Source organism: Triturus cristatus, chromosome 6 (genome assembly GCF_964204655.1).
Source record: "Triturus cristatus chromosome 6, aTriCri1.1, whole genome shotgun sequence".
NCBI classification, from domain to species: domain Eukaryota; kingdom Metazoa; phylum Chordata; class Amphibia; order Caudata; family Salamandridae; genus Triturus; species Triturus cristatus.
The window spans coordinates 1,939,278,119-1,939,304,256 of record NC_140589.1 but is presented as its reverse complement, the minus strand read 5'-3'; the positions used below and the strand labels follow the sequence as shown (position 1 = coordinate 1,939,304,256).

The window sequence follows — 26,138 nt, the reverse complement described above, 5'->3', positions numbered from 1 at the left end:
ATAAGTGGCTGCATGGGTTGGTGAGTAGCTACATGGGTGTCTATATAGGTTATTAGTTGGTTTTTTGAGTATCAGTCTGAGTGTCTGCATGGTTCGGTGGGGGGTATTACGTACTGCATAGTTGCATGAATGAGTGACTCACTGTTTGTATGTGTTGAAGACAGCATGTGTGCAGGACTGTATGGGTGGATGAGTGTGTGTATGGGTGTGTTACTGAGTGAATGATTGTCTCAATAGTGTCTTTATGAGTAACTACATATGTTTTAAACTAGTATATGTGACTATTGGTGTATATAAGTGAGTATATGTGAGAGTGAGAGATTGAAAGAGTTCCTGTATGAATAAGTATGTGTTTCTTTAAGTGGTTTTTTTTAAGACTAAGTATGTGTACGTTTCCATAGAAGTAAGTTTGGTGGTGTGTGTATAACTGTATATGCACGTAAATGTATGTTTGATTCTTTATTAGCATGAGTGACTATGTGTGTGAGTAACTCTATGGATGAGTGGCATTGTGTAACAGGATGTATAGGTGTATGAGTACATATGATGAGTGAGTACATGTATGAGTGACTGTATAGGACTGTTGGTGAATGAGTGGATGTGTATGTGGATCTTAGAATTACTGAAGAGGTTGTTGTAACTGGTATTGGTATGTCCATTGTTTTGAAAATTGTAGTCTCTATTTTTGAATGTGTGTATCAAAGGTTATATTAGGGTGAGAGGAGGTCTGCCACTCTATCACAAGGATGATGTCATCAGTGATGTCATCAGTGATGTCATTTGAGATGTCATCAGTGATGTCATGAGTGATGTCACTGACCATGTCATGAGTGATGTAATATGTGACGTCATCAGCAGTGCATTGCGGGCGTGCGAGTTATAGTTAGCTGAACTATCTATAACGGGGGAATTTCAATGGTTTTGTACAAGTGAAAAGTCCAGCTAACTATAACACCCCTGAAACCTATGGTTTTTTCAGTGAATATATATATATATATATATATATCTTTGCAAACTAACCCGAACTGCTGCTGTTGGTGGCAGTTACATTGATTTTCACTCGATGCGAGCCACAAGATGGCTGGCAGCCAATTAGAGCCAAGATCGTGCTGGGGGGAGGGGGTTTAGGCTCCTCCCAAATATCAAAAGTTTTCTTTTTTTTTATTTCTTAGTAACTACTGAACGGATTTACACCATTTAAAAAAAATGGTCTCTTTCTGAACCAAGACCTACCTTTTTGCCAAATTTGGTGTAATTTCGTTCCGCAGTTCGGGCTGTAGCTTTGTCTAAAGTTTCTATGGAAATTAACATGGGGAAAATGCGTTTTGGAACCCCCCCTTTTTTCTCGACCCCCGCTTGACGAATCACCCCGAAACTTTCAAGACAGGAGCTGACTGGAGCTGCTCACTAGTTTTGAAAATTTCGCGAAGATTTGTCTACCGGCGCCAAAGTTATTGGGAAAAGAAAAAACACTTTTCCTATGGTAACTAGGCCCTAACTATAACTACCTACTGGCAACCGCCAGTAGGTTCCTGGGACATAAAAATAGTGACACTCAAAAAAGCCGTTTCCGAACAATAAATGAAGAAGGCATTTGACTTAACCAGTGAATGCTATCATCTAGAATTCTATGTGTCTTTACAAGTGTGCCATAGAAAATCAAAACATTTTTTGAATGTTGTGATTTGTATTCATCGGTATAAACCAGCATTGCCATATTTATTTATCCTACTGCAATCGAGCACACTTTATTAGAGCAGCAACAGTGGATATGTACATTTTTATGCTGAAGCCACACCCTCAGCTTTGTGACCCACATTTGAAGCAGTTGCATCTAACTCAAGAGGGACATTTAGTTTCAATGTGAGTTACTGCAGCTTGTGGTAGACTTCTTAACCATTGTTTCTGACTTGAGAGAGATGTCCAGTAAAGTTCTGAAGGGCTGCACTCTTGTTAATGATGTCGCACTGTTTCTTCGGACTCAAAAAGAACATCTAGTGACTACTTAAGTTACTGTATCTATATAAAAGGTCAAAGCTCTTGGCTTTGCCAATGCTTGTTTAAATAGTAACTGCCTCATGGGATATAAAGGGCAACGTGCACGGTGTCAGTGCGAGGTTTCTTGCAGATGACGACACATGATGAAAGGCCGGCATGAGGTGATAGTGATTGCATGAAAGGAGGGTGCATGTGAAGATAGAGGAGCCGCTAAGAACATGTGAGCCCTTCAGAGCCTTCCTTGTGGATGGTTCTTACCTCCTCTGGGGGAGCAAGATGTAGAGCTCAAACCCCTCCTCCCCCCGCCTCCCCAGGTGCATGAGGAAGAAATACTCTGGACTTACCTGAGCTCCCGCACGCGGCTCCGCGGATCCGTCAGCGCTGCACACAGCGGAGATATGTCTGACTTGGTCCCATGTGGCTTCTCCTTATGCCGCATGAAACAGTCTGTGAGTCTGTGGAAGAAAGAGCAGCCATGAGCGTCACAGGGTCAGTGCAGGGGTCAGAGCAGGGGTCAGGGCAGGGGTCAGGGCAGGGGTCAGGGCAGAAGTCAGTGCAGGGGTCAGTACAGGGGTCAGTGCAGGGGTCAGGGCAGGGGTCAGGGTAAGGGTCAGGGCAGGGGTCAGTGAAGGGGTCACACAGTGCAAAGCTTCCTTCACAGGTGTCTTTCTTCTTCAGAGTTAAGAAGGTATTTACTGTTAATGAGGCGAGGGTTTTACTAACAGTGAAAGGCCTGAACTGCTCCTGTCCCAGGAGGCATCAGGGAGACGAGCACACTGACCTCTGACCCCTCAAGCCCCACAGCGGAAACGGAAATAGCGCCTGGAAGACACCAGACTGGGATATTTTTTAGGTCTCGCCTGACCCAGCGCATGCGCTGGTCTGGCAAGACTTTTTGTGAGGGCTCAAAAAAATGCTACCATGGCCAGCCTAGAGCTACAGTGCATGTGCACGGGCGTGCACTTAGGAGCAGAGGCTGGCAAACCTCGTCATGCTCATTAAGCGCCCAAGATCACTTTCGCCCGCAATCACTTTCACGGCGCCCCTTTGATGTTCTCATTCAAAGAACATCAAACATCAAAGAACATGTTGTGTTAATGCTTTGCTGTGCCCGTTTGACTTACAATGTGCTTTCTCGTTCCACAAACTCGATGTTTGTGTTCCTTTATTTTTAGATGCTTTTAGTATTACTGTTTTGTGACTTAAAGAACATTAAGGAAATGTTACTGTGAAACTGGACAACGTTCACAGTGTTTATTTCTGATCGCAGCCGCTGATACATGTCCGTTGCACCATTCAGGGAGTCCTTTCGTTGGCGCTTTCATGAGGACATGATGAGGAAGCTAGAAACTTTTGGCACATTCTCTTTAAAAGCACAGCATGTTGGCGACTGGTTAATCGATTAGACCTATGTAGCGCTATAGATCTCAAAGCGCTATGGTGGGTGCAGCAGTTACAACTCATGAAATATGGGGTGCAACTCATAAGGAGGGGGCAGGTTTGAGTGCACATTGGCTGCAATCGAACTCTTAAGATGATGGGCTGTGTGTATCCATTATCAGCACTCACTCTTCGCTAAGTGATCTTGTTTGTTTTGTTGTTGTGTTAATGCTTTGCTGCGCCCGTTTGACTTACAACGTGCTTTCTCTTTACACAAACTCGATGTTTGTGTTCCTTTATTTTGAGATGCTTTTAGTCTTACTGTCACACACACAACCACAACCACACACACAACCACATACACAACCACACACAACTACACATACAACCACACACACACAACCACACACATACACACAATCACACACAAACACACACAACCACACACACAACCACACACCCACACACACAACCACACACAACCACACACACAACCACACACACACAACCACACACAAAACCACACCCAACCACACACACACACACAACCACACACACAACCACACACACACAACCACACACACAACACCCACACACAACCACACACACAACCACACACAACCATACATACAACCACACATACAACCACACCCAACCGCACACAAACAACCACACACAGAACACACACAACCACAACCACACACACACAGCCACACAACCACACACCCACACAACCACAACCACACACACAACCACACACACAACCACACACACAACCACACACACACAACCACACACACACACACACGCACACACACACACAACCACACACACAACCACACACACAACCACACACACGACACACAACCACACACACACAACACACAACCACACACAACCACGCACACACACCCACAACCACACCCGCACCCACAACCACACCCACAACCGCACCCACAACCACATACACAACCACACACACACACCCACAACCACACCCACACACAACCACACACACACACAACTACAACCATACACAAAACCACACACACAACCACACCCAACTGCACACACACAACCCCACACACAACACACACAACCACAACTACACACACAACCACACATCTACACCCACAACCGCACCCGCACCCACAACCGCACCCAAAACCACACCCAAAACCACACCCACACACACAACCACACCCACAAACACAACCACACACACACACAACCACACACACACACAACCACACACACACACAACCACACAGACACACAATCACACACACAACCACACACACACACATACAACCACACACACAACCACACCCACACACACAACCACACCAAGCATTGGCATAGCCAATAGGTCTTGCCTTTGGGACCTTATAAGTGTTTAGCCACACAATAGTTGATGTGGTTGCACCAAGGATATTGTGCTGCATAACTAAATACTTAGAAGGTCCCAAAAGCGAGACCTATTGGCTATGCCAATGCTTGTTTATGTGTGTGTTTGGGTGGAAAACCATGAAGATTGCTGCACTGCACTACTTCTTAAAAGTAGTTTAAAATCAGACTCATAAAAGAAAGGATTGGGGCCAAACTCCCAGTCCAGGGTCAGTAACTGCTCGGGGGGGGGCGGGGGGGTCAGGTACACCTATAACATTATAAATAAGGTAACTTTAGGTTTAAAGATCAGGTCTTCCCATTCGTTCTAAATGAGTAATCCATTGCAGATATGACAGGCCCCCCTCTGAGCATGGTGGGGGTGGGGGGGTGGAGTCGCCTTTATATTTTAAAAAAAGATATCAAGCTGACCAATGGCAGGATGTTAACATTGCAGCTGCAGACATGTTAGTACCAGACCTGATCATTAAACCTAAGGTGACCTCAGTTATAATGCTAGCATACCCCCCAGCCCCCCTCGTGGGGACTCGTCTATGGACATGGACTCTAGATGTAGCTCTGGGTGTCTCCAGGACTCACACAAACTGACTGTAATGTGCCTCAGATCACACATTTCCACACCCGCCTCTGCAGTCACATAATCGCTCCAGTATCCACCGACCTGGTGGTTTCTCTTGAAGATTCTCCCAGACCCCTCAGCCCTTTGTCTTATATCTCCAGCACTTTCACAACCCAACTCATGGTGAATGTAATGTCAACCAGCAGCAATGTGCAGACCTTGGAAGCCTCCAGATCAAGAGATGCTGATGGGCTCTTCCGCCCCCCCCCACCCCCCCCATGACTTCAGAAGCACAACTAGGATATTCACATCTTGTTACCTCGGCCGTAGCCTTTTCAGATGAAATTGCCCCCGTAAGATTGGTGTAAACTGTGAAACATAGAAGCAAGCACCTTGGTTTTCTGAAGTGTTAAAGTTTATCAAACATGAAACCAGACAGAACGAAAATGGAGACTGCAATGAAAATTAATAATCAAGGCCAAGTTATTAAAATACAAAAAGTCTGTCCAGGGGCGGCTGGTGGATTTTGAAAGTGGTGGAGTGTACATTTTCAACCCAAGTATAAAATGACCAAGCACAGCCACCAAGTGACGGGGGAGGGGGCATGGGGTGGAGGGGCACTGGGCACACTCTGAGATTTGTTCTTTCACCAGTTACACTACGTAAGGTCACATTCATTTTGTAGGCACTGCGAGTTTGCCCAGAATCACAGGCTGCTGAGCTGACACTGAGAGTCTGAACTTGGTTGTCCGGTTTCGAACTCGCCAGCTCTGGTTGTTATGCCACATCTGTCCCCTAGATCTGATCTCAGTGCCTTGGATACCTAAACACCTGGTAACTGCTCTCGCACATTGCGGGATCCTTAATGTGGAGGGAAGCTGGCACATGCCTTCCAGCCTACTAATAGAATCGGCATCACAGCCGGGCAGGAATGTTTCTCAGTTCACTTTAAAAACTCTCACTTTTGGTAACAAATAATTCACAGATGTAATCCAGTGCACTAAGGTGACACGCATCTGTGTGTTCATAAAATATACTGTTTTCATTTCCAAGTCACCATATCTGGAAGCAATCCTGGCATCCCTGTTTGACCAAATTATGTGATCCCATGCAGATACTGTATTTCATCAGGGTTCCACTTTGTTAGGCCAGCATGACTGGTGTACTGTCAGTCAACTCTCAGGCACCCTTATGACTGACTGTACCCCAACATCGCCAGCCTAACTACGTGCATGTTATGGATGAAACGGTGGCTCAAAAAGGCCTTGAATGGAACTGTGGTGGAGGGGCATTAAAGTCTAGTAAAGCATAAGCAATAATGGCCTCTCTGCTTACTCCCTTCCCCCAACAACTCGTCCCAGTGTCCAGGCCCCCCACTAAACTTGGAAGATAATATTTATGTTAACACCACCACACACACACTCGCTGACTGTTCAGGCTGGGCAGAATCCACTGGTTCTAACATGTTTCTTCATGTGGACGCTCATAGGTTTTTTGTTTTTTTGCATTTTCACATAACACAAACTCAACCCGAAGGTATTGGAGCTCTTTACATAACCAGATGATAAGATAACAGTCATTTTGACAGCACGGGGAGATTGAATGTGTTGGACTTGGCCCTTTTTTCAGGGTCGTCCCAGAACTTTTTGCTTTCCTCCTGTATTTTTTTCTGACCTGTTGGTGGTTTGATGACTCTGGGCACTTTATCACTAATGACCAGTGCTAAAGTGCATGTGCTCTCTCCTTTAAACTTTGTAAGATTGGTCTACCCCTGTTTGGCATATTTAATTTACCTGTCAGTCCCTTGTTCAGTGGTATCCCATATACCCAGGGCCAGTAAATTAAATGCTGCTGGTGGGCTTTCAGCGCTGATTGGCCACCCACACAAGTAGCCTTTCAACCCTGTCTCAGGTCTCTGCCACTGCAGGGCCTGCATGCGCAGTTTACTGCCACTGTGATGTGGCACATAGAGTGGTTGCCATGTCTGTGACTCCCCTTTTACTACATATCAGTCACCCCTAAGGTAGGCCCAAGCTAGCCTTATGGGCAGGGTACAGTGTAGGTAAAAGGTAGGACATGTGCCTTAACTGGGTGGCATGTCCTGGTAGTGACAAACAGCCTATTTGATTTCTCACAGCTCTGAGGCTGCCCTTTCACAGGGATGCATTGAGGATTCCCTGATATGTGCTTCAGTGGTAATTCCTAACATGAGAGGGGTAGCGTGATCAAGTCTGGTATGTTTGGAATAATGGTGATAAATGCTGCTTACTAGTGAACACAGATTTATTATGACTATTTTAGAAATGCCACTTATAGAAGTGGGCATTTCTGTGTGCTATATGTCTTTGTGCCTGCCTGTTGTGTATTGACCATCTGGTTCTGACTGCCAGGGGGAGAGGGGATGTGCAGTGGCTCCAGAGAGTCTGGATGAGTCAGCGCTTGGCTGAATAGGCATGATCTGCATTTGGAGTGGTGGGAGGAGTAGCACCTGCACCTGAATAGGGCTGTGCCTGCCCCTGAATAGGGCTGTGCCTGCCCCTGAATAGGGCTGTGCCTGCAGCTGAATAGGGCTGTGCCTGCAGCTGAATAGGGCTGCGCCTGCCCCTGAATAGGGCTGCGCCTGCCCCTGATTAGGGCTGTGCCTGCACCTGAATAGGGCTGTGCCTGCAGCTGAATAGGGCTGTGCCTCCAGCTGAATAGGGCTGTGCCTGCACCTGATTAGGGCTGTGCCTGCCCCTGATTAGGGCTGTGCCTGCCCCTGATTAGGGCTGTGCCTGCCCCTGATTAGGGCTGTGCCTGCCCCTGAATAGGGCTGTGCCTGCACCTGATTAGGGCTGTGCCTGCACCTGATTAGGGCTGTGCCTGCACCTGAATAGGGCTGTGCCTGCACCTGAATAGGGCTGTGCCTGCACCTGAATAGGGCTGTGCCTGCACCTGAATAGGGCTGTGCCTGCCCCTGAATAGAGCTGTGCCTGCCCCTGAATAGGGCTGTGCCTGTCCCTGAATAGGGCTGTGCCTGTCCCTGAATAGGGCTGTGCCTGCCTTCCACAATGATGGCTCCACCCCCTGTGGTGTGTCTGGAGCCAGGGCTTACACTGACAATGAAGGTTGTGGTGCACTTGCCCCCAGAACTGGTTTGGACTGGGCTCAGAGCCCTGGGCCAGGGGAGAACAAAGACACTTGCTAGTATAAGTATTGGGGCTGTGACTCAATGTCTGTTGAACTTGTTGAACTTCTGGAACTTGGAAGAGCACACTGCGTGGACTGCAGTATGCCAGGAGGAACCGCCACTGGGGCCCGAGCTGCTGCTCTGCTGAAGGGACCCAGTGTGCTGGCCTGCCTGAGCCCGGTCTTCTGGAATTTACCAGGGCGGTGTGTCTGGCCTTAGAGGAAATTGAAGCAGCCCTGAGTGAGCGCTGCACTTTCATTTCTCCCCCTCTGAGGGGGTGTTCTGCATCTAAGCGCGTGGATTGCTTCCTTTATACTGAGCTGTAAGTGCGGTGTCCATGTACCAGAAGCGCGTGGTGGACACTCCCAGCTTCATCTCTCTGAGCCCGTAGAGTGGGCTCTAGCTGTGCGGGTAGTGGGGGCTGTGGCAAGGGAGCTGCGAAATCGACAGAGATTCCCAGAGTGCTGGAAGTCAGGCAGAGGACGGCTGATCGTGGCGGGGCTCCCATGAGAAAGTGGAGAGCCCCGCAGGTTTCCTTAGCCAGGTTGTGGGCGGAGCAGAAAGGGGCGAGAGTCGACGGAGACTTTGCTCCGTGTGTGGCGGGCAGCGGGTCTTCTCTGTCCGGGCCCGCTGGGGCGACACCGGGAACCAGCAGCCGGCATCGGAGGAAACCAACGAGGCGACCAAGTCAGGCCGTCTCTATTCTGTCGCTACACCGCACAGTCGTGGGCAGCGGCCTCTGTGGGGCTCGGCCGACGGGGGCTAGAGAACGGCTCCTGCACCAACCGCAGTGCTGTGGAAGCCTCAGCTGCAGCCCTGTACGAATGCTCCCCCGCTTTGCGAAGGATTCCAGATGAGACGGGGCGAAGCAACCTCCCCCCACATTGTGTGCACAGGGCACCGGGGCACTATTTTTTTTTGGGGTAGAGACTGGGTGTGTTGCACCCCCAACCCGTATTTTGTGCACTGGGCACCATGGCCATTCTGTTTTGGCAAGACGGGATGAAACCTCGATGGAGGTCGCCGAGTCCTGCAGGAGGAAGGAGCCTTCACAACATTGCCGCATTCGCCATAAGTAAGGCCCGATGGCTTTTGGGCTTCACGTTGGATGGAGAATTACTGCATACACGGGTAGTGTGGAGGTATTGGGCCATGACGAGATGTTGTGTAAGCATAGCATATTGTGCAGTTTATGCCTAAGAGGGGCATGTTGTACTTGTGGTATTCCAGGATATGTGTCCTGTGACACGTGGTTACCATGGTGCACTGGGGATGATGTTTTGCATAATGTGCTGTACGAAGTACCATTGCTGTGTTTCTGCCTAAATGCTTTGTGCTAAGTGCAAACCTACCAGTATTTACTAGTCGCCCTAACTAACCGTGATTTATGTGTATGACAATTGCCCGATTGGCAACGTGGTTTATATAATACCTGTAAAGTCATGACGAGTGCCTGCTTGCACAGTGTGTATATATATGTGATGGTGTTTTAATGTGTTTTATGAAATAATACAAAGGCTATTTTTATATAACCTTGTGGGGAGTTTCTTTTGTGGTGTGCCTAGTGTGTCACTGCTGTGTCGCATAAAACTAGGGCTGCCTCCGCTTTTCATCCTTCTGTTGGTGGTAAACCAACCACCACAGAGTCAGGAAATAACAACACTTGTGCTTTACAAAGCTCCTTTTAGTTTAATAATATTATTGTCATCACGGCCAGACCGGAAAGTTTCTCAGTTCATGTTGAAAAAATACACTTTTAATAAAGACTTTTTAATTCACAGATATAATATGATTTACTAAGGTGACCCACACCTGCATGTTAAAGAAATACGCTATTTTTAAGTCCCCTTATCTGACATCAATCCCAGCATCCCTGTTTGACCAAGTTGTGTGATCCTACACAAATACTGTATTTCATCAGGTCTCTCTTCGTTTGTTATCGCATGGGTGAGGCTCACATGGCTGCTTTACAGTCATAACATAATCAGCTCGGAGGGATGCGCAAGAGCTCAAGATGCTATAGTGTCACTTAATTCCCAAGTGTACAATTAAGTAATCAAAATCCTTTTTAGAAACATTTAACAATCTTAATTATGTAATCAATGAATCATTTGTTTTTCAACATGAGTCCTCCATCCTTTTCCAAAATGATAAACAAACGAGGAAAATATCCAAACTCAGCTTTTATCCAGTCCATAGCAAAGTTTTTCCAAAGGAAGTGTGATAAGGCTGGGCTCAGCGTGGTGAAGCTGGCAACAAGTATTTTATCCTTTCCCAGTGCATTTCGGGAGGGTCTTGGCGTTTGTCAGGGGAATCTACAACATCAATATCGATGGTGACTAGAAGTATTACAAATAAAACCATTCATCATATCATAGCGATGTGCCGCTGATGCAGAAGAGCAGGCAGGGCTCTAGGTAGAATCAAACCTGGGTAAAGAAATGTGAGAGACTAGAGCGAAAGGAAACAGAGGACAATGTGATTGTAAGTGCGACCGACATAAAATGCACTGGTGAAACGAGAAGTGTAAGACGAGTGTGCCACTTAGACCGCGTGACCACAGCAATATGCATGGGTGATGGTGTGTGATAGAGCGCCATGTGATTCTGAAATTTGTCGGGGTGCATCATATTCCCTGTTAGTCGGCACCCGCAAATTAATCAATGTAGGTTTAGAAGCGCCATAGAATTGCAGTCACACACCCCTCACCGAAGCACACACACATTCATTATCCCATACAAATACTCAGTTAACTAATCAATAAATAATATAGACTTTCACGTAGCTAGTAACCAACTACACAACTGACAAAGTGATACAGATATTCACTGCCCAATATATTTAGTGAGACACTATAAATTAGTCAAGTAAAAAGTCAATCACACTGCTACTAAATCCTCCATCCAGATATTTATATTTATATATCCACTCATTCTTCAATGCAGATTGCTATATATATAATACATATTTAAATAATGAACCAAACCACATTCACTGGATGATGTCATCAGTGATGTCATCAGTGATGTCATTTGAGATGTCATCAGTGATGTCACTGACCATGTCATGAATGATGTAATATGTGACATCAGCAGTGGATAGCGGGCGCGCGAGATGTAGTTAGTACAACTAACTATATCGGAGGAATTTCAATGGTTTTGTTTGAGTGAAATGTCCAGCTAACTATAACACCCCTAAAACCTATTGTTTTTTCAGTGAATTTCTAAGGTTTTTTTAAATGCTAATTCCTAACTATATCAGGCCTGAAACCTATGTTTTTTTCAGTGAATATATATATATATATAAGATTGTGCGTATCAGATATGGGGATTTAAAAATTACTATCACACCATTAGTTCTGACATATTAACAAATTCATTATATTTCATTTTGTAGGCAAAGGGAGGTTAAACGATTTGCCTAGAAGCACACGATTGTCTGGTTTGTAGAAGCCGGGATAATAACTCATATCCGGTTTCAACGTCGACACCACGGTCGCCTAGTACTATAGGTATCACTTCCTGCCTTGCTGCCTTTTACGCTCATAAACAGGAAATACAATTGCTGCAGACCACAGCAGCTGCTGCAGTACTTCCTGTTAAGATGAAATGGATAGAAGTAGTGACGCTGCACAGAGAGTTCATGCCTCGGCTTGTCACCTGATCTCCTGTGACCTTTTGACCCAAGCCGCAATGGCCAGCTTCAAGCACACAGAACAAGGGGCATTGTTGGTTTACAAATGAGACATTGTCTCTGCTGATGAGGGGCAGTTGACAACTTGAGGAGCTTGCCGGGGCGGTACTGAGGGATATTTTGGTCGCGATATCTCATTGCTCCAATGCTCTCTGCAAACAAAGGATGTTGTAGATTACCTTTAAGGGACGCAGGGGGTCTTTCGCTGGAGTCAGCATCAGTTAACCAAATGCCAAGTCATTAGCCAGAAGAAAACAAGCATTGCAGGGGTGCGCGCGCGTGCGTGCCCGCAAACATGCGAGTGGTGCGCGCGCAGCACCACCAAAAGTGAAAGCAATGCAATCCCGCTCCAGTTGGCTCTGAAAGCTGGCAGCTGTGCACGTCCACGCTCGCGTGAACGCAAGTGTTAGGTCAGCGCTGGTAGCACTTTGAAATCCCGTATACTAAATGTCTCGCCTGATACAGCGCATGCGCTGGCTCAGGCGAGACCTAAAAAGCTGGAACGCGCAAGCTTCCGTGATGTGAGATTGGCAATGGTGCTAATCCAAGAAAAACCGGTGTGCACAGTGAGCGAAATCGATAAAGTGCTGTGAATCTGAAAGAAGTGATCGTGGTGAGGAACGTTTATCGTAGAGAAGTGACAGTCTACATAGTCAAAAAATTGGTGTAAAAGAGCAATGATAAAATACATCAAAATTAAGTTAACTAAATGCACGATCTACAAAATTAGAAAACAAGCGAATCTTGTCACATTGGTTCATTTGTTCTTCAAATATGCCGAATTATACATAAAGTGGGTGTCTCAAAAACCTACCTATACAAATCTGATATCAATCCTGCCTATACAAAACTTAGTAGATTTAGAACAATAAATTAACATGCATTTTCAATGGAATAGGTCTTGCATTTAAGCAAGTGTGAGCTATTGGTATTGCAAATAACAATGCCTTTTATTTTAGTTTTCGTTTTTAAAAAATAAATAAAAGGCATTGTCATTTACAATGCCAATAGCTTACACTCGCGTAAATGCGAGACCTATTGCATTGCAAATGCTTGTTGTGTACATGTGCTGCAGAAAGTGGCACACATGCAAAGAGAAAGTAAAAAGGAGATATAAAGATATTTCTCCTTGTTACGCCAGCCTTGGGTACCATATTGGCACAAACCCATGTTTACTGACTTCGCAAATATGGGTTTGCGTCAAAGTCTGTGGATGCTTGGAACGCCCACGCCACATCTATGTAACGCCTCCCTGACACAAAGTAACGCAAGGCAGTGGTATGCACTGTTCTGCGTTACATTACCTGCGCAAAGCCATGCAAATCTTGATTTGCGTGGCTCGGTAAATCCCAATAGGGAGTTTCCTTTGGGGCTGCGCCACAAATGCAGTGCAGCTCGACACAAGATCTTAGAAAATCTTGTCCCAGATATCTGGGAGAAACAGAGCGTGTTATAAGATTTGAAGCAAAATTAATAACATAAAACAGCTTACGCAACCAGTAATCCTTGATGTTACACAGATTCTGTTGGCTTCAGTAAAACACAACACAATGGGTTTCATGGAGTTTGCTGACGCTGTATTCACAACTATAGGAGAGACTGTGACCTAAATGGTAACAAAGCAAATACAGCACATCTTTGGTTTGATGACAAAAGCTCATCATTGCTAGGAAAGAAGACCGCTATGGATGCCAATTCACCAAGGTTCCAGGAGTAGTGGAAGAGTCATCGCACACTCTTTGACCCCAAAGAAGACCGCTATGGATGCCAATTCACCAAGGTTCCAGGAGTAGTGGAAGAGTCATCGCACACTCTTTGATCCCAAGTGGCGTAATAGATTTGACCCTTCGCCCCCAACACCCTCCTATTGGCTGTTAAAAGGGTAGCGGAATGGAAAGCACTGGAAGTAATCAGGGCTGGGAAACACTGGTTACTATTTGTTTCTGGCACTGCCTTCCTTGGTGCTCATATCAGGTGTGGCAAAGACAGTACCAGGGATAAGTGGGGGTAGTCAGGGTTAGCAGTGCTACCCCTGGCTTCCTCTCATTGACACTAATGAAGCCACCCTATTACTTCAGCAGTGCAGAAGGACCATGTATAATTGCCTATGCTCTTTACGCACCAGTAATTCACCATTTATTTTGCAGATCGATGGTGGGTGTATTCCTTTGTGGGCCAACAGCTTTGGCGGAGACCCCGCAGACAGCTGGTCATCAGCATTCGAGCATTGACCCTAGAAAGGTACAGTTTTACTTCAACAAAGAGAACTTTTAAGGGTACAGCTAGTTACAAGACTTTCGGATGATTTGCTAAGAAACTCTTGCATGTCATGGGCCACCACCGCCATTTCAGTGTCGAGCGGAGCTCCGGGCAATCCAAGGCTTTATTTCTGAGCAAAGCTGAAAAGCAATGCGTTCTCTCTTCATGTCATGGACTTGAGAAACACTGATAACAAAAGTGCTCTGCTTTCTTTAAACTGTTGGGTCGCAGCATCTCTTCAAGAACAGGGCAGCAGAAGCGCTTGCTCCTCAGCGCCCGAAGATGTGCTGTGACCCACTGTGCTATACAATGGAGTGATATCTGTTTACACTGCCTCATTCACCCTTGATGCCATGTGATCGGGGAGACAAGAGCCAATTGGAACAATGCTCGTGAAGTCAATGAAGGTGCTTTTCAAATGGTGAACCCTGACCCTCGGGTCAACCACAGATATTCTGCCGTGGAGCTTCGAGCCCTGGACCCCAGATGCTGCGACAACAACTGCTGCATCGGATCTCCTCGATCAACAGAAGGACGTTTTACCAGTTGCGGCTGCCACTTCGCCTGCAACTCAGGACCTCCAGACCTCACAGAAACCCTTGCCACACCCACCTCACCGACCACCTTTAAATTACTCCACTGCCTCCTGCTCAACGCCCAATCACTTGGCAAGCATGTCACCGAAATCTGGGACACCATCACCAACTTCACCTCTAACGTCATCTTCATCACAGAGACCTGGCCCAACCCCTCCTGCACCCTCTGCCATTGCCACTGCAATGCACAACAGCTACAAGATGATGCAATGGGACCACACCAACAAACACAGTGAGGCATTGCCATTGTCCATGAAGAAACCATCCGTTGCACCACCACTGAAGACGACACCACACAGATCATTGAACACCTCAACTTCCAACTACAGTCCGACTGCAAAACTACCATCAGAGACACCGTCGCCTACAGACCCCCAGGACCATGCCCTGGCTTTTGTAACACCACCCCCGAATTCATCGCCCCCTCACTATTGACTTCAAGCACTACATCTTCCTCTGTGACCTCAACGAACACAAAGACACAAACTCAGCCAACCTCCTAGAAACATGAGCAACATTGGCATCACCCAACTGGTCACCAACCCCACACACACAGCACACAACACACACTTTACCTGATCTTCACTGCCAGCGACAGTCAAGTACAGTCATGTCACTGAACTCACTTGGACCAACCACGCCATTCACCATCGCAGGATCACCATGCACCACCACCAGGCCTCCCAGCTGCTCCCATCGCAGCTGGAACAAAGTGACAGAGACCCAATGGATGGACGCTCTCAACATCACCCAGCCGGACCGTGCAACCAACCTTGAACAGGCTGTCCAGATGTCTTATTTTATTTTAGGAGTTTTATATGGCACTGACATAGCCTGAGGGGTATCAGAACGCTTTACAGCCACATACACAAGAGAATCATAATCACTCACAGTATATTAATAAACAGAGATTCCAGATAGTTCTCAATAACATGTAGTAAAAGTTCAGTTCAGGCAGTAGAGGAGTTTGATTGCAGAGTTGAGGATCGGGTCAGCGAGTAGCTTTGCGGTAGTGGAAATTGTCATTGGGAGATTTCGAGATGGCATCGAGCGGCTATTATCCAGACGGATAGAGAGGACGGTTGAGGAAAAATTATTTTAATTGTCTCTTGAAGCGTGTGAAGGAGGGGTTGTTTCTGATATGTATTGGGAGAGAGTTCCAGATTTTAGGGGTGTTGTCTGTGAAACAGCGTGGGAGGGTATTTTGTTTGAGTCTTTTGGGTAGGATAGGAAAGAGCATATTGGAGCTTCTAGGTTTATCGATTGTCCTGCTTTTGTGAGTTTGGCTGTGAGGTAATCTGGTTTGCCAGTCTGTAGGGCTGTATGGGTGAGACAGGCCATTTTGAAACAACACCTCGCTTCGACTGGAAGCCACTTTAACCCCTTCGCTGCTAGGCCTCTTCCCCCCCCCCCCCCCCCCCGTGCTAAGCCTTTTTTGGGCTATTTGAGGTAGCGCGCTTAGGCCCCTGTAACATTTTGACCACATAAGGTATCCATGCCAAATTTGCGTTTTTTTCTTCCAGCATTATAGGGATTCTAAAGGTACCCAGGGTTTGTGGATTCCCCTGTTGGGGTCCCAGAAATTAGCCAAAATACAGCAATTTATTTATTTTTGGGGAAAAACAGCTGCAAATGAAAGCGTCTGGGTTTTTCTCTGCAAATGGTATCAAAAAAGGGTTTGTGGGGCTGAAATCACCGTTTTCCTAGCTTTTAGGGAATGACAGACTTTTGGCAGAAAACCAACATTTTTTCCACAGTTTTGGCATTTTTCTTGGACATAGCCTTTTTTTGCTATTTTCTGTGCTTTCAACCTCCTTCCAGTTAATGGTAGAAATGGGTGTGAAAGCAATGATGGATCCTGGAAAGCTATACATTTTGGGAAAGTAGATAAAATTCTGAATTCAGCAAGGGGTCATTTGTGTAGATCCATCAAGGTTTCTTTATAGAAACTAACAGTTAAATATAGGAAACATTGAAAATGAGTTGAAAAAACAGCCTTTTGTGTCAACGTTTTTACCTGTAACTTCTTCTAATTATGACAGCTCTTTAAAAGCAACATACTGTTACATCCGCTGGACCTTCCTGGTTGTGGGGATATATAGGACTTGTAGGTTCACCAAGAACCCGATGAACCCAGAGTCAAAAACTGAGCAGCAATTTGCAATGGTTTTTTATTATGTTCCCGGTATATAGCAATTATTGTGGGATAATGTATATATGGAAAAATCGGTATGAAAGACACCTATGTATTTCTGAAATGGGAACAAATTATAGAGTTTAGAAAAAGAACATATTTGCACATTTTCGAATTTGGGAATACTAGCATGAGAATTATCGGTCATTTTTCAAAATGACTTCTTTTTTACACAATGTCTTTCATTTGGAAGGCAGAAATGCATCAAAAATCAATAGGTAATAACAGTTGCTTTACAAATCTGAATTACCCTAAGTCTCCCGATAAAAATGGTACCTCACTTGTGTGGGTAGGCATAGTGCCCACGACAGGAAATGGCTCAAAACCCAACGTGAACACACCACATTTTCACAATGAAAATGTACCCTTTTTTTGCGAACTGTCTAGCTGTAGTTTTTGAACACTAGCTCTGCCGGCACCTAGGGAAACGTAGCAAACCTATACATTGTTGAAAACTACACACTCAGGGGAATCCAGGATGGGGTGACTTGACTGCCTACCACCAGGTTCTGTTACCCAGAATCCCTTGCAAACCTAAACAATTGTCAAAAAAAACACATTTCCCCCACATTTCTGTGGTTGAAAGTACTGGAATCTGCGTGGATCCACAAATATCCACCTACCCCGCGTTCCCCAAAGTCTTACGAGAAAAATGATACCTCACTTGTACGGGCCGGCCTAGTGCCCGCGACAGGAAACGGCGCAAAACGCAACATGGTCACACCTCAATTTCGCAGTGAAAAATGACCCTTTTTTGCAAAGTGCCTAGCTGTTGTTTTTGAACCATAGGTGTTCCCGGGACCTAGGGAAACCTAGCAAACCTATACATTTATGAAAACTAGACACCCAGGGGAATCCAGGATGGGGTGACTTAGCTGCCTCCCACCAGGTTCTGTTACCCAGAATCCCTTGCAAACCTAAAACGTTGTCAAAAAACACACATTTTCCCCACATTTCTGTGGTGGAAAGTACTGGAATCTGCGTGGATCCACAAATGTCCACCTACCCCGCGTTCCCCAAAGTCTTCCGTGAAAAATGGTACCTCACTTGTGTGGGTCGGCCTAGTGCCTGGGACAGGAAACGGCGCAAAACGCAACGTGGTCACACCTCAATTTCGCAGTGAAAAATGTCTCTTTTTGGCAAAGTGCCTAGCTGTAGTTTTTGAACTCTAGCTCTGCAGGCACCTTGGGAAACCTAGCAAACCTATACATTTTTTAAAACTAGACACCCAGGGGAATCCAGGATGGGGTGACTTAGCTGCCTCCCACCAGGTTCTGTTACCCAGAATCCCTTGCAAACCTAAAAATGGTTAAAAAAAAACACATTTTCCCCACATTTCTGTGGTGGAAAGTTCGGGAATCTGCGTGGATCCACAAATTTCTACCCACCCCACGTTCCCCAAAGTCTTACGAGAAAAATGATACCTCACTTGTGCGGGTCGAGCCTAGTGCCCGTGACAGGAAACGCCACAAAACGCAACGTGGTCAAACCTCAATTTTGCAGTGTAAAATGACCCTTTTTTGGCAAAGTGCCTAGATGTAGTTTGTGAACCCTAGCTCTGCCGGCACCTAGGGAAACCTAGCAAACCTATACATTTTTGAAAACTAGACACCCAGGGGAATCCAGGATGGGGTGACTTGACTGCCTCCCACCAGGGTGTGTTACCCAGAATCCCTTGCAAACCTAAAAAATTGTCCAAAAAAACAAGTTTTTGCCACATTTCTGTGGTGGAAAGTTTTGGAATTTGCGTGGATCCACAAATTTCCACCCACCCCGCGTTCCCCAAAGTCCTACGAGAAAAATGATACCTCACTTGTGCGGGTCGGCTTAGTGCCCGTGACAGGAAACTGCGCAAAACGCAACGTGGTCACACCTCCATTTCGCAGTGAAAAATGACCCTTTTTTGGCAAAGTGCCTAGCTGCAGTTTTTTAACCATGGGGTTGCCGGCACCTAGGAAAGCCTAGCAAACCTATACATTTTCAGAAAATAGACACCCATGGGAATCCAGGATGGGGTGACTTGACTGCCTCCCACCAGGGTCTGTTACCCAGAATCCCTTGCAAACCTAAAACATTGTCAAAAAAACCACATTTTCCCCACATTTCTATGGTGGAAAGTTCTGGAATCTGCGTGGTTCCACAATTTTCCACCCACCCCGCGTTCCCCAAAGTCTTATGGAAAAAATGGTACCTCACTTGTGCGGGTCGGCCTAGTGCCCGCGGCAGGAAACGGCGCCAAACACAACATGGTCACACCTCAATTTCGCAGTGAAAAATGACCCTTTTTGGCAAAGTGCCTAGCTGTAGTTTTTGAACCCTAGCTCTGCCGGCATCTAGGGAAACCTACCAGACTCACACATTTCTGAAAACTAGACACCCGGGGGCTTCCAGGAAGGTATGGCTTGCATGGATACCCCAACGTTTCCTTACCCAGAATCCCCTGCAAACCTCAATTTTAGCTGAAAAAATGACTTTTTTCACACATGTTTGTGTGGGAAAGTTGTGGCATCACCGGGCTCACTCAAATTTCCCACCACCCAGCGTTCCCCCAGGTCTCCCAGTAAAAATGGTGCCTCACTTTGTGGGAGGCCCAAGTACCCGTGACAGGCAACGGCCTAAAACGTAGTGAGGCAACATCAACATTGCCTATCAAAAAATGTTATTGGAAAAGAAGGGCAGCAGAGCTGAAAAGGTGACATTGGCAGCCTGAGATGTCCAGTTTACATGCAAGATAGTCGAGGGTACCAGAGTGGAATACCTTCTTCTAGTTTAAAAATACTCCTTGCTTCTATGAGAAGCCACTTCAGTGATATTAGAATTAGAGAGATATGGTTAAACATTCTTAAAGATGGATTGTTGAGTGCTTTTTCAGCAAGTGCTTTGAATGTATCCTGCTCTCAAGAGCCCGAGAGGCACGGACAGGGCCACGATGGTCAAGGTCCTGGGGGAGGCCATGCGTAAGACGGGATGAGCGGGCATGCAGGTCTGCTCTGTCAGGAGATGGTGGGAAGCCTCACTATCGAACCAGAGCCCCAAAGCGCAAGGAAGCGGAAAGACTAGCGGGCAGTTGCACGGTGCTGGCTAGAAACCACACCATAAATTAATTGAAGGCATTGCTAATGCGATTTGCATGTTTACATGCAATGCACGTGCATGCCTTTAAACACAAACCATGCACAGCGTGCAGATGCACTTATCTGTGCAGTAAGTTTGAGGGGGGGGGCGAACCTGAGGCGCAGTTCAGGAGCCAGATGGAGCAGCAAATGGTCGCTGGTAATCTGTTGGCAAAGCCCGCAAATGTGATACAAGAAGCAGGCGACTAATCTACACTCGGAGGTTAGGAAAACTAGCGGCGGCGATGTCGGAAAGGAAACGGCCGCCATTAAATAGGTCAGTACTTCCAGTAATGCCATGCTAAGTGTCCACGTGGAATGCGCACTTGAAATCTGACAGGTGAGTTTTTACCTGTGTGCCCCCAGCTGATCGTCTGAATACGGGGTAATAAATGCGGTTTCAACCCTATCTCTGATCCCCTGCGTGCAGAAGACATGACAGCATCTCACTTCTCTCCCTTGGGGACACAGAACTTATGTGTGGTTTCCTTTCACAAAGCATGTTTTTGAAAATGTATGGGACAATTATTGCACTATTGGGCTCTACGGCCACCAACCGCTGATGCACACAAAAAAAGAAGGGTGAGAGCAAACCAACGCAAATGGAAAATGAGGGCTTGATGACAGCACGTATGCGCTGCTCAGTGAGACTTTAGTATGTGAGTTTTCAAAGTGCTGCTGAAGGCTGGAGGTTCGCGCAAGCTTGTCGCCAGCCAGCAGCACTTTGAAAACTCACCTACTAAAGTCTCTCCGAGCAGCGCATGCGCGCTGACTCAGCGAGACCTAAAAACGGCACTGATTTGTCACACATGCGCACGATGTAAGGCATTGTGCGCATGTGAAACAAAGAGTGCAAATGGAGCCACCAATCAGAAAACAAACAAGCACTGAAAATGCAACAGGACTCGTATTTTACGCGAGCCCTGTTGCATTTTTAACTGAAGTGCGGGTATTAAAGAAGGCATGATGCGGGGTGGATGTGGTAAAACAAATTACGGGCTGCCGGAGGGAAAGGGAAGAGGAAGGGGAACAAAATGTTTTTTACAGTAAAGGGGCTGATAGCCTTGGAAGGATAATAATGACGACAATGGCCGCCAGGAGGCGGGACTAAGAAGCTAAAAACCAATCAGAATGCTAAATTTATGATGGAAGCCAATAAAACTTATAGATGGAAAGTGGGCGGAGCTTCCCCCAGCTATAGTGTTTACTGCATGTCTCGCAAATCAAACTGCGCATTGCGCTGCAACGCTATGCGAGACCTAAAAACAAATAAAAAGCTAATCATCAACTAGAGTGATACAGTAATTCAATGTAACAGAGATAATGTTCACAAAAAGCAAGACAGTTCGAACTTATAGTTTAAACCTTTCGGGTGAAAGGTTTCGAGGAACCAGATCCAGTGTGTTTCGCGCTGTAAAAGCAATTTACTTAAATCTCGACCTGGTAGAGTTTCAATTACTTCAATGACACTGAATTTTAGTTGTGCAATATTGTGTTGGTGGTCTGACCAGTGTTTGGCCAATGAGGAACTAAACGTTTTCGTCCTTATCCTGCTTTTGTGTTCAGTAATAAGGTCTCTTAAAGATCTCACAGTTTTGCCCACATAATACAGGCCACAAGGGCATTTGATCACATAAATGACTTGGGTACTGTTACAATTGGCAGTTTAATGATTCTGCCTGATCTAGGATGAGTGATCGATTGGCCTGTTATGATGTTGCTACAGTGAGAGCAATTTTGACTTTGACTTTTCATCATGCCTTTGTACGTCTTTACGCTAGGGGACAGTGCGGATGTTAATATCTCTTTAAAGTTGCGAGACTGTTGTAAGCGAACAACGGAGGTTTAGAGAATAACCCTTGAAAATCAGGCTCGGTTTGAAGTAATTCCCAGCGTTTTAAGACTGTCTTTTTTATCAGGTGCGACGGGGATGAGAAAGTGGAGACAAAAACTTCTCTAGGTGTAATTTTCATATGTGTCGTTTTCGTAAGTAGGTTCTCACTGGCCACTTGTAAAGCCTTGGTTTCAGCTCGATCTACAATGTCACGAGGGTATCCCCTGGCCATAAAAAGTTTCTTGTGTTCTTGCATCGTTTGATGGCTTAAATCAGGATCAGAGGTGATGCGTCTGATTCTGGTAAATTGAGAGTACGGGAGTTGGCGTTTGAGAGACCTAGGGTGAAAACTTTCATACAGCAATGCATTATTCCTGTCAGTACTTTTTTTTAAAGACCGAGGTCTTAATCTGAGACCCAATCAGTTCAATGGAAATGTCTAAATAAGATATTTTCTGAGCGTCAATGGAAGAAGTAAATTGAATTCTGGGCATCTTGTCGTTCAAATCTTTAATCATAGTTTCCAAATCTGTACGTTTGCCGTGCCAGAAGATTAAAATATCGTCTATATAACGACGATATAAAATCAAATTACTTTGCCAGTTGGTGTTGGACAGTATATACTCAGTTTCAAATTTGGACATGAAGATATTGGCGTAGCTGGGGGCTCCCAAAAAACCCATTGAGGTGCCGTTGGAGTGAAGATAGAAACATTCTTTCCACTTAAAATAGCTGTGAAATAAACAGAAATGTAAAAGTTCCAACAGAAAGATCTTGTTAGCACCTGAAACCTCATGACGCAATAGAGCCCACTCTATGGCTTCTATACCTTCCATGTGCGGAATTGAAGTGTATAGCGCAACCACATTTACTGTGCATAGCCAAATTTCACCAATATCCGGAATATGAACTTCATTTAGAATCTGCAATAAGTGGGTAGTGTCTTGAAGATAAGTGCTGCTAATTTGGACAATGGGTTGTAAAAAAGTATCTAAATACTGACCCAGTGGTTCGTGTAAGGACCCACACCCTGACACAATTGGTCTAAAGGGTGGGTTCATGAGGTTCTTATGTATCTTGGGTAACATGCATAACCCTGGCCTTCTGGGAAATTTCGTAGTTAAGAAGTCTTTGGTTTTATCTGTGATCCAACTCATCTCCTTTGCGTGAGTGAGTATGGAAGCGAGAAGGTTCATGAAAGAATCAGTGGGCTCACTAGGTAATGAAATGTATGTGGTCTCATCCAGCAGGATCATTTCAATGCTATTTTCATAAATTTTTTTATCCATGACAACCAAGGCACCACCTTTATCAGCTCTAGTGAAAAGAAGAGCTTGATTCTTTCTGAGTTCTAACAGTGCCAGTTTCTCTCGAGGAAACATATTAGCAATGGATTTTGGACGAATAGGTAGTTTCGATAAATCTTGCCTAACTAGAGTCTTGAAGGTATCTGTGATCTTGTGTGAGATCAGAGCGATGAAAGTGCTCTTAGGTTTAAACTCTCGATTTTCGGGCTGTTGAAAACTAATGATTTCAGGATTCAATGTTGAGAAAAAATACCTTAATCTTAATTTCCTAGTAAATTTATACAGTGCCACCTCTGCATCAAGTGCTTTTGTGTGAAAAGTAGGAACAAAGGAGCTTCCTTTTTCTAAGACAGACATTTGATTTTGAGACAACTTTTGTGAAGAAATGTTTATTACTAGTGTTTCTTCTGACGACCTAGTCTGCCTGGTTTTGTTGAATCTGTGCCCTCTGCAGGTTTGGTGGGTTCTGCACTGAGTGGCTGCGGGGCTGGTCTTTAAAAAAGAGACTTTTGTGCTGCTTAGTGCGGTTGTTATGGTCGATGTACCTGATGTGGATGGGGCTGGGGGGGCAGGTTAACTGTGTATCACTGATGGAAACTAAACTTTCTTCAGAAGAAGTTGTACCGGTTTTTTGCCATGTGCGTTTCTGTGCATACACCTCAGCCCAAGTGTACACCTCGTCTAGCTTATAATCGATGGTGTCGCGATGGAACTTTCTAATTTTCCGTTTGTGAAGTTCTTTGGCATACAGTTCGAGTTTTTTATTGATATCTATGAGAGTAGCTTGCCAATTATCAGCCTCCATACGTAGAGATAGAGAATTTTGCAGTTCTTTTATGTCCGCTTCAAGACCCACGAGTACTTGTGACAGTTTTTCTACAATAAGTAAAATAAGATCTAATGAACATTTATTTAAAATGGCTTACCATTTATCCATACATTTCTTGTTCATTTTGAATAACATAGGTTTAATAGCCAGATGTAGCCCTCAAGGAATTCTACTGGCCTTCTTATATTGGATCAAGGTTGTGGCATTCAGCCGCAGATTAATTTCTCTGTGCATTAAATATTCTAGTTGACGTAGTTGTTGGTGTACAGGACACTGGGTGGTGTCAAAAGCCCTGACTTCTCTGATGGGCTCATAAATGTCCAGTTTATTGTGTTTAATTAGAATACAATTGAGTGCACGTGTGCTGTATTTTCTTTTCTTGGTTTACAGTCATGGCAGCCGTACGACTGACTCTGCCCCAACATTACCAACCTGACTACTTGTAGGGTGTGGATGCAGTGGCATAGCTAGCCACACTGCCTCCCAGGCTGGCCCTAAGGTTGCTGCCCGGGTGCAGTTAAGAGCAGTGGGGGAGGGGCTGTTGGGCGGCGGATGACTTTTTCCAGGGGGCTGGTTTACGATGGCTGACTTGTTCTCGGCCGGTGGGATAAAGGTAGTCAAAAGAGACGACTCCCTTGCCCCCGAAAATTGGCCCCCGCCACTCCTTAGCTACACCACTGTGTGGTTAAACCATTGTAATATACTTGAAAATCCTGCAAGCGGGAAGACTGCTCTCCCTACACTTGCTTGGAAGATAACATATATTCCCACAGTAGTTTAAATACGTCGACGTGTCACTCCTCCTGGCATCAATCTCCGATCACGGTCCATTACAAAGGGGCGTAGTGACTCTGTGGTAGGGGCACAGTACAGACAGTGGAAGCGAAGGCCGCAGGTCAGCCACAATAATTAAACACACACCACCGCCACACACACAGACTTGGGGTCTGTTCCCACCCTGGCAGACTCAACTCTGTCTTCCACATGGGCGGTGGGCAAAATCCTAGATCCATATGACCTGGATACTTAACTAACATAATGGGTGATGAAGATGCTGGATTCCTCCCTTAGGCCCACCCCTTTCTGATAATAAACAACAGCAGTTGGGTGGCAGAGGTCAGTGTCCCACCCACTTCAGCATTCTCCCCATCTGCCTGCCCCGCCCCATGCGAGTTTGTTTAACGTGCACTGATAATCATCCCACAGCTGGAGGGGGTGTGGCCATGCAAGCGTCCAAGATGGCCGCTTGCTGCTGAAGCTCTGTCGGCCGATACAACACCTCCAGCATTATCCATATCACCCCCCGACATCATCATCAAGAAAATGACGGCGCTGTGTTCCTGAAGTGATCCGGTTGCCAACAAACCGTGTCTGGCGCTCGGAGATGCTCGCTATCCCTGTTTATGACGCCGGCGCTCTGTGACCGTGGAGGCGAGGGCATGGCGACTTGGGCCCTGCCGCCAGAGGATTGGTGTGCCGCCTGGATGGGAGGTGAGTGGGGGCCTGTGGCTGTGGCGTCCCGGCCGGTCGCGGACCGGCTGTGGTGACTACCCCCTGATACACCGATTAAGGGACCCAAAGTCGGCTTCGTAGGCCGCGCCTGGCCCGTACTACACGCATTTGCTGATACTGGGAGGCAGCGTTGGGGACAGGGCCAACTGCCCGCCTTGCTGCATAACATAAACAGTGTAGGGGCGTAGAAGACGGTGGAGGGGTAGCCCTTCAGATGCCTGCCTCACACACGCAGCGGCCAGCCGCACAGCTCCGTGGCCCCTGCTCTCCCCCTCCCCCCTGCAGCCT

At 46.1% G+C, this 26,138-nt stretch overlaps 1 protein-coding gene across 1 annotated transcript in view; it reads right to left on the bottom strand.

Annotated features, from left to right (window-relative positions):
• Positions 1–26,138, bottom strand: part of LOC146822541 (NACHT, LRR and PYD domains-containing protein 12-like) — an 867,568-nt gene that overhangs the window by 324,655 nt on the left and 516,775 nt on the right. The window contains exon 8 of the mRNA XM_085613662.1: positions 2,343–2,453. Within this exon, the coding sequence (XP_085469788.1) occupies positions 2,343–2,453 (111 nt within the window). The remainder of the gene's footprint in view (positions 1–2,342; positions 2,454–26,138) is intronic.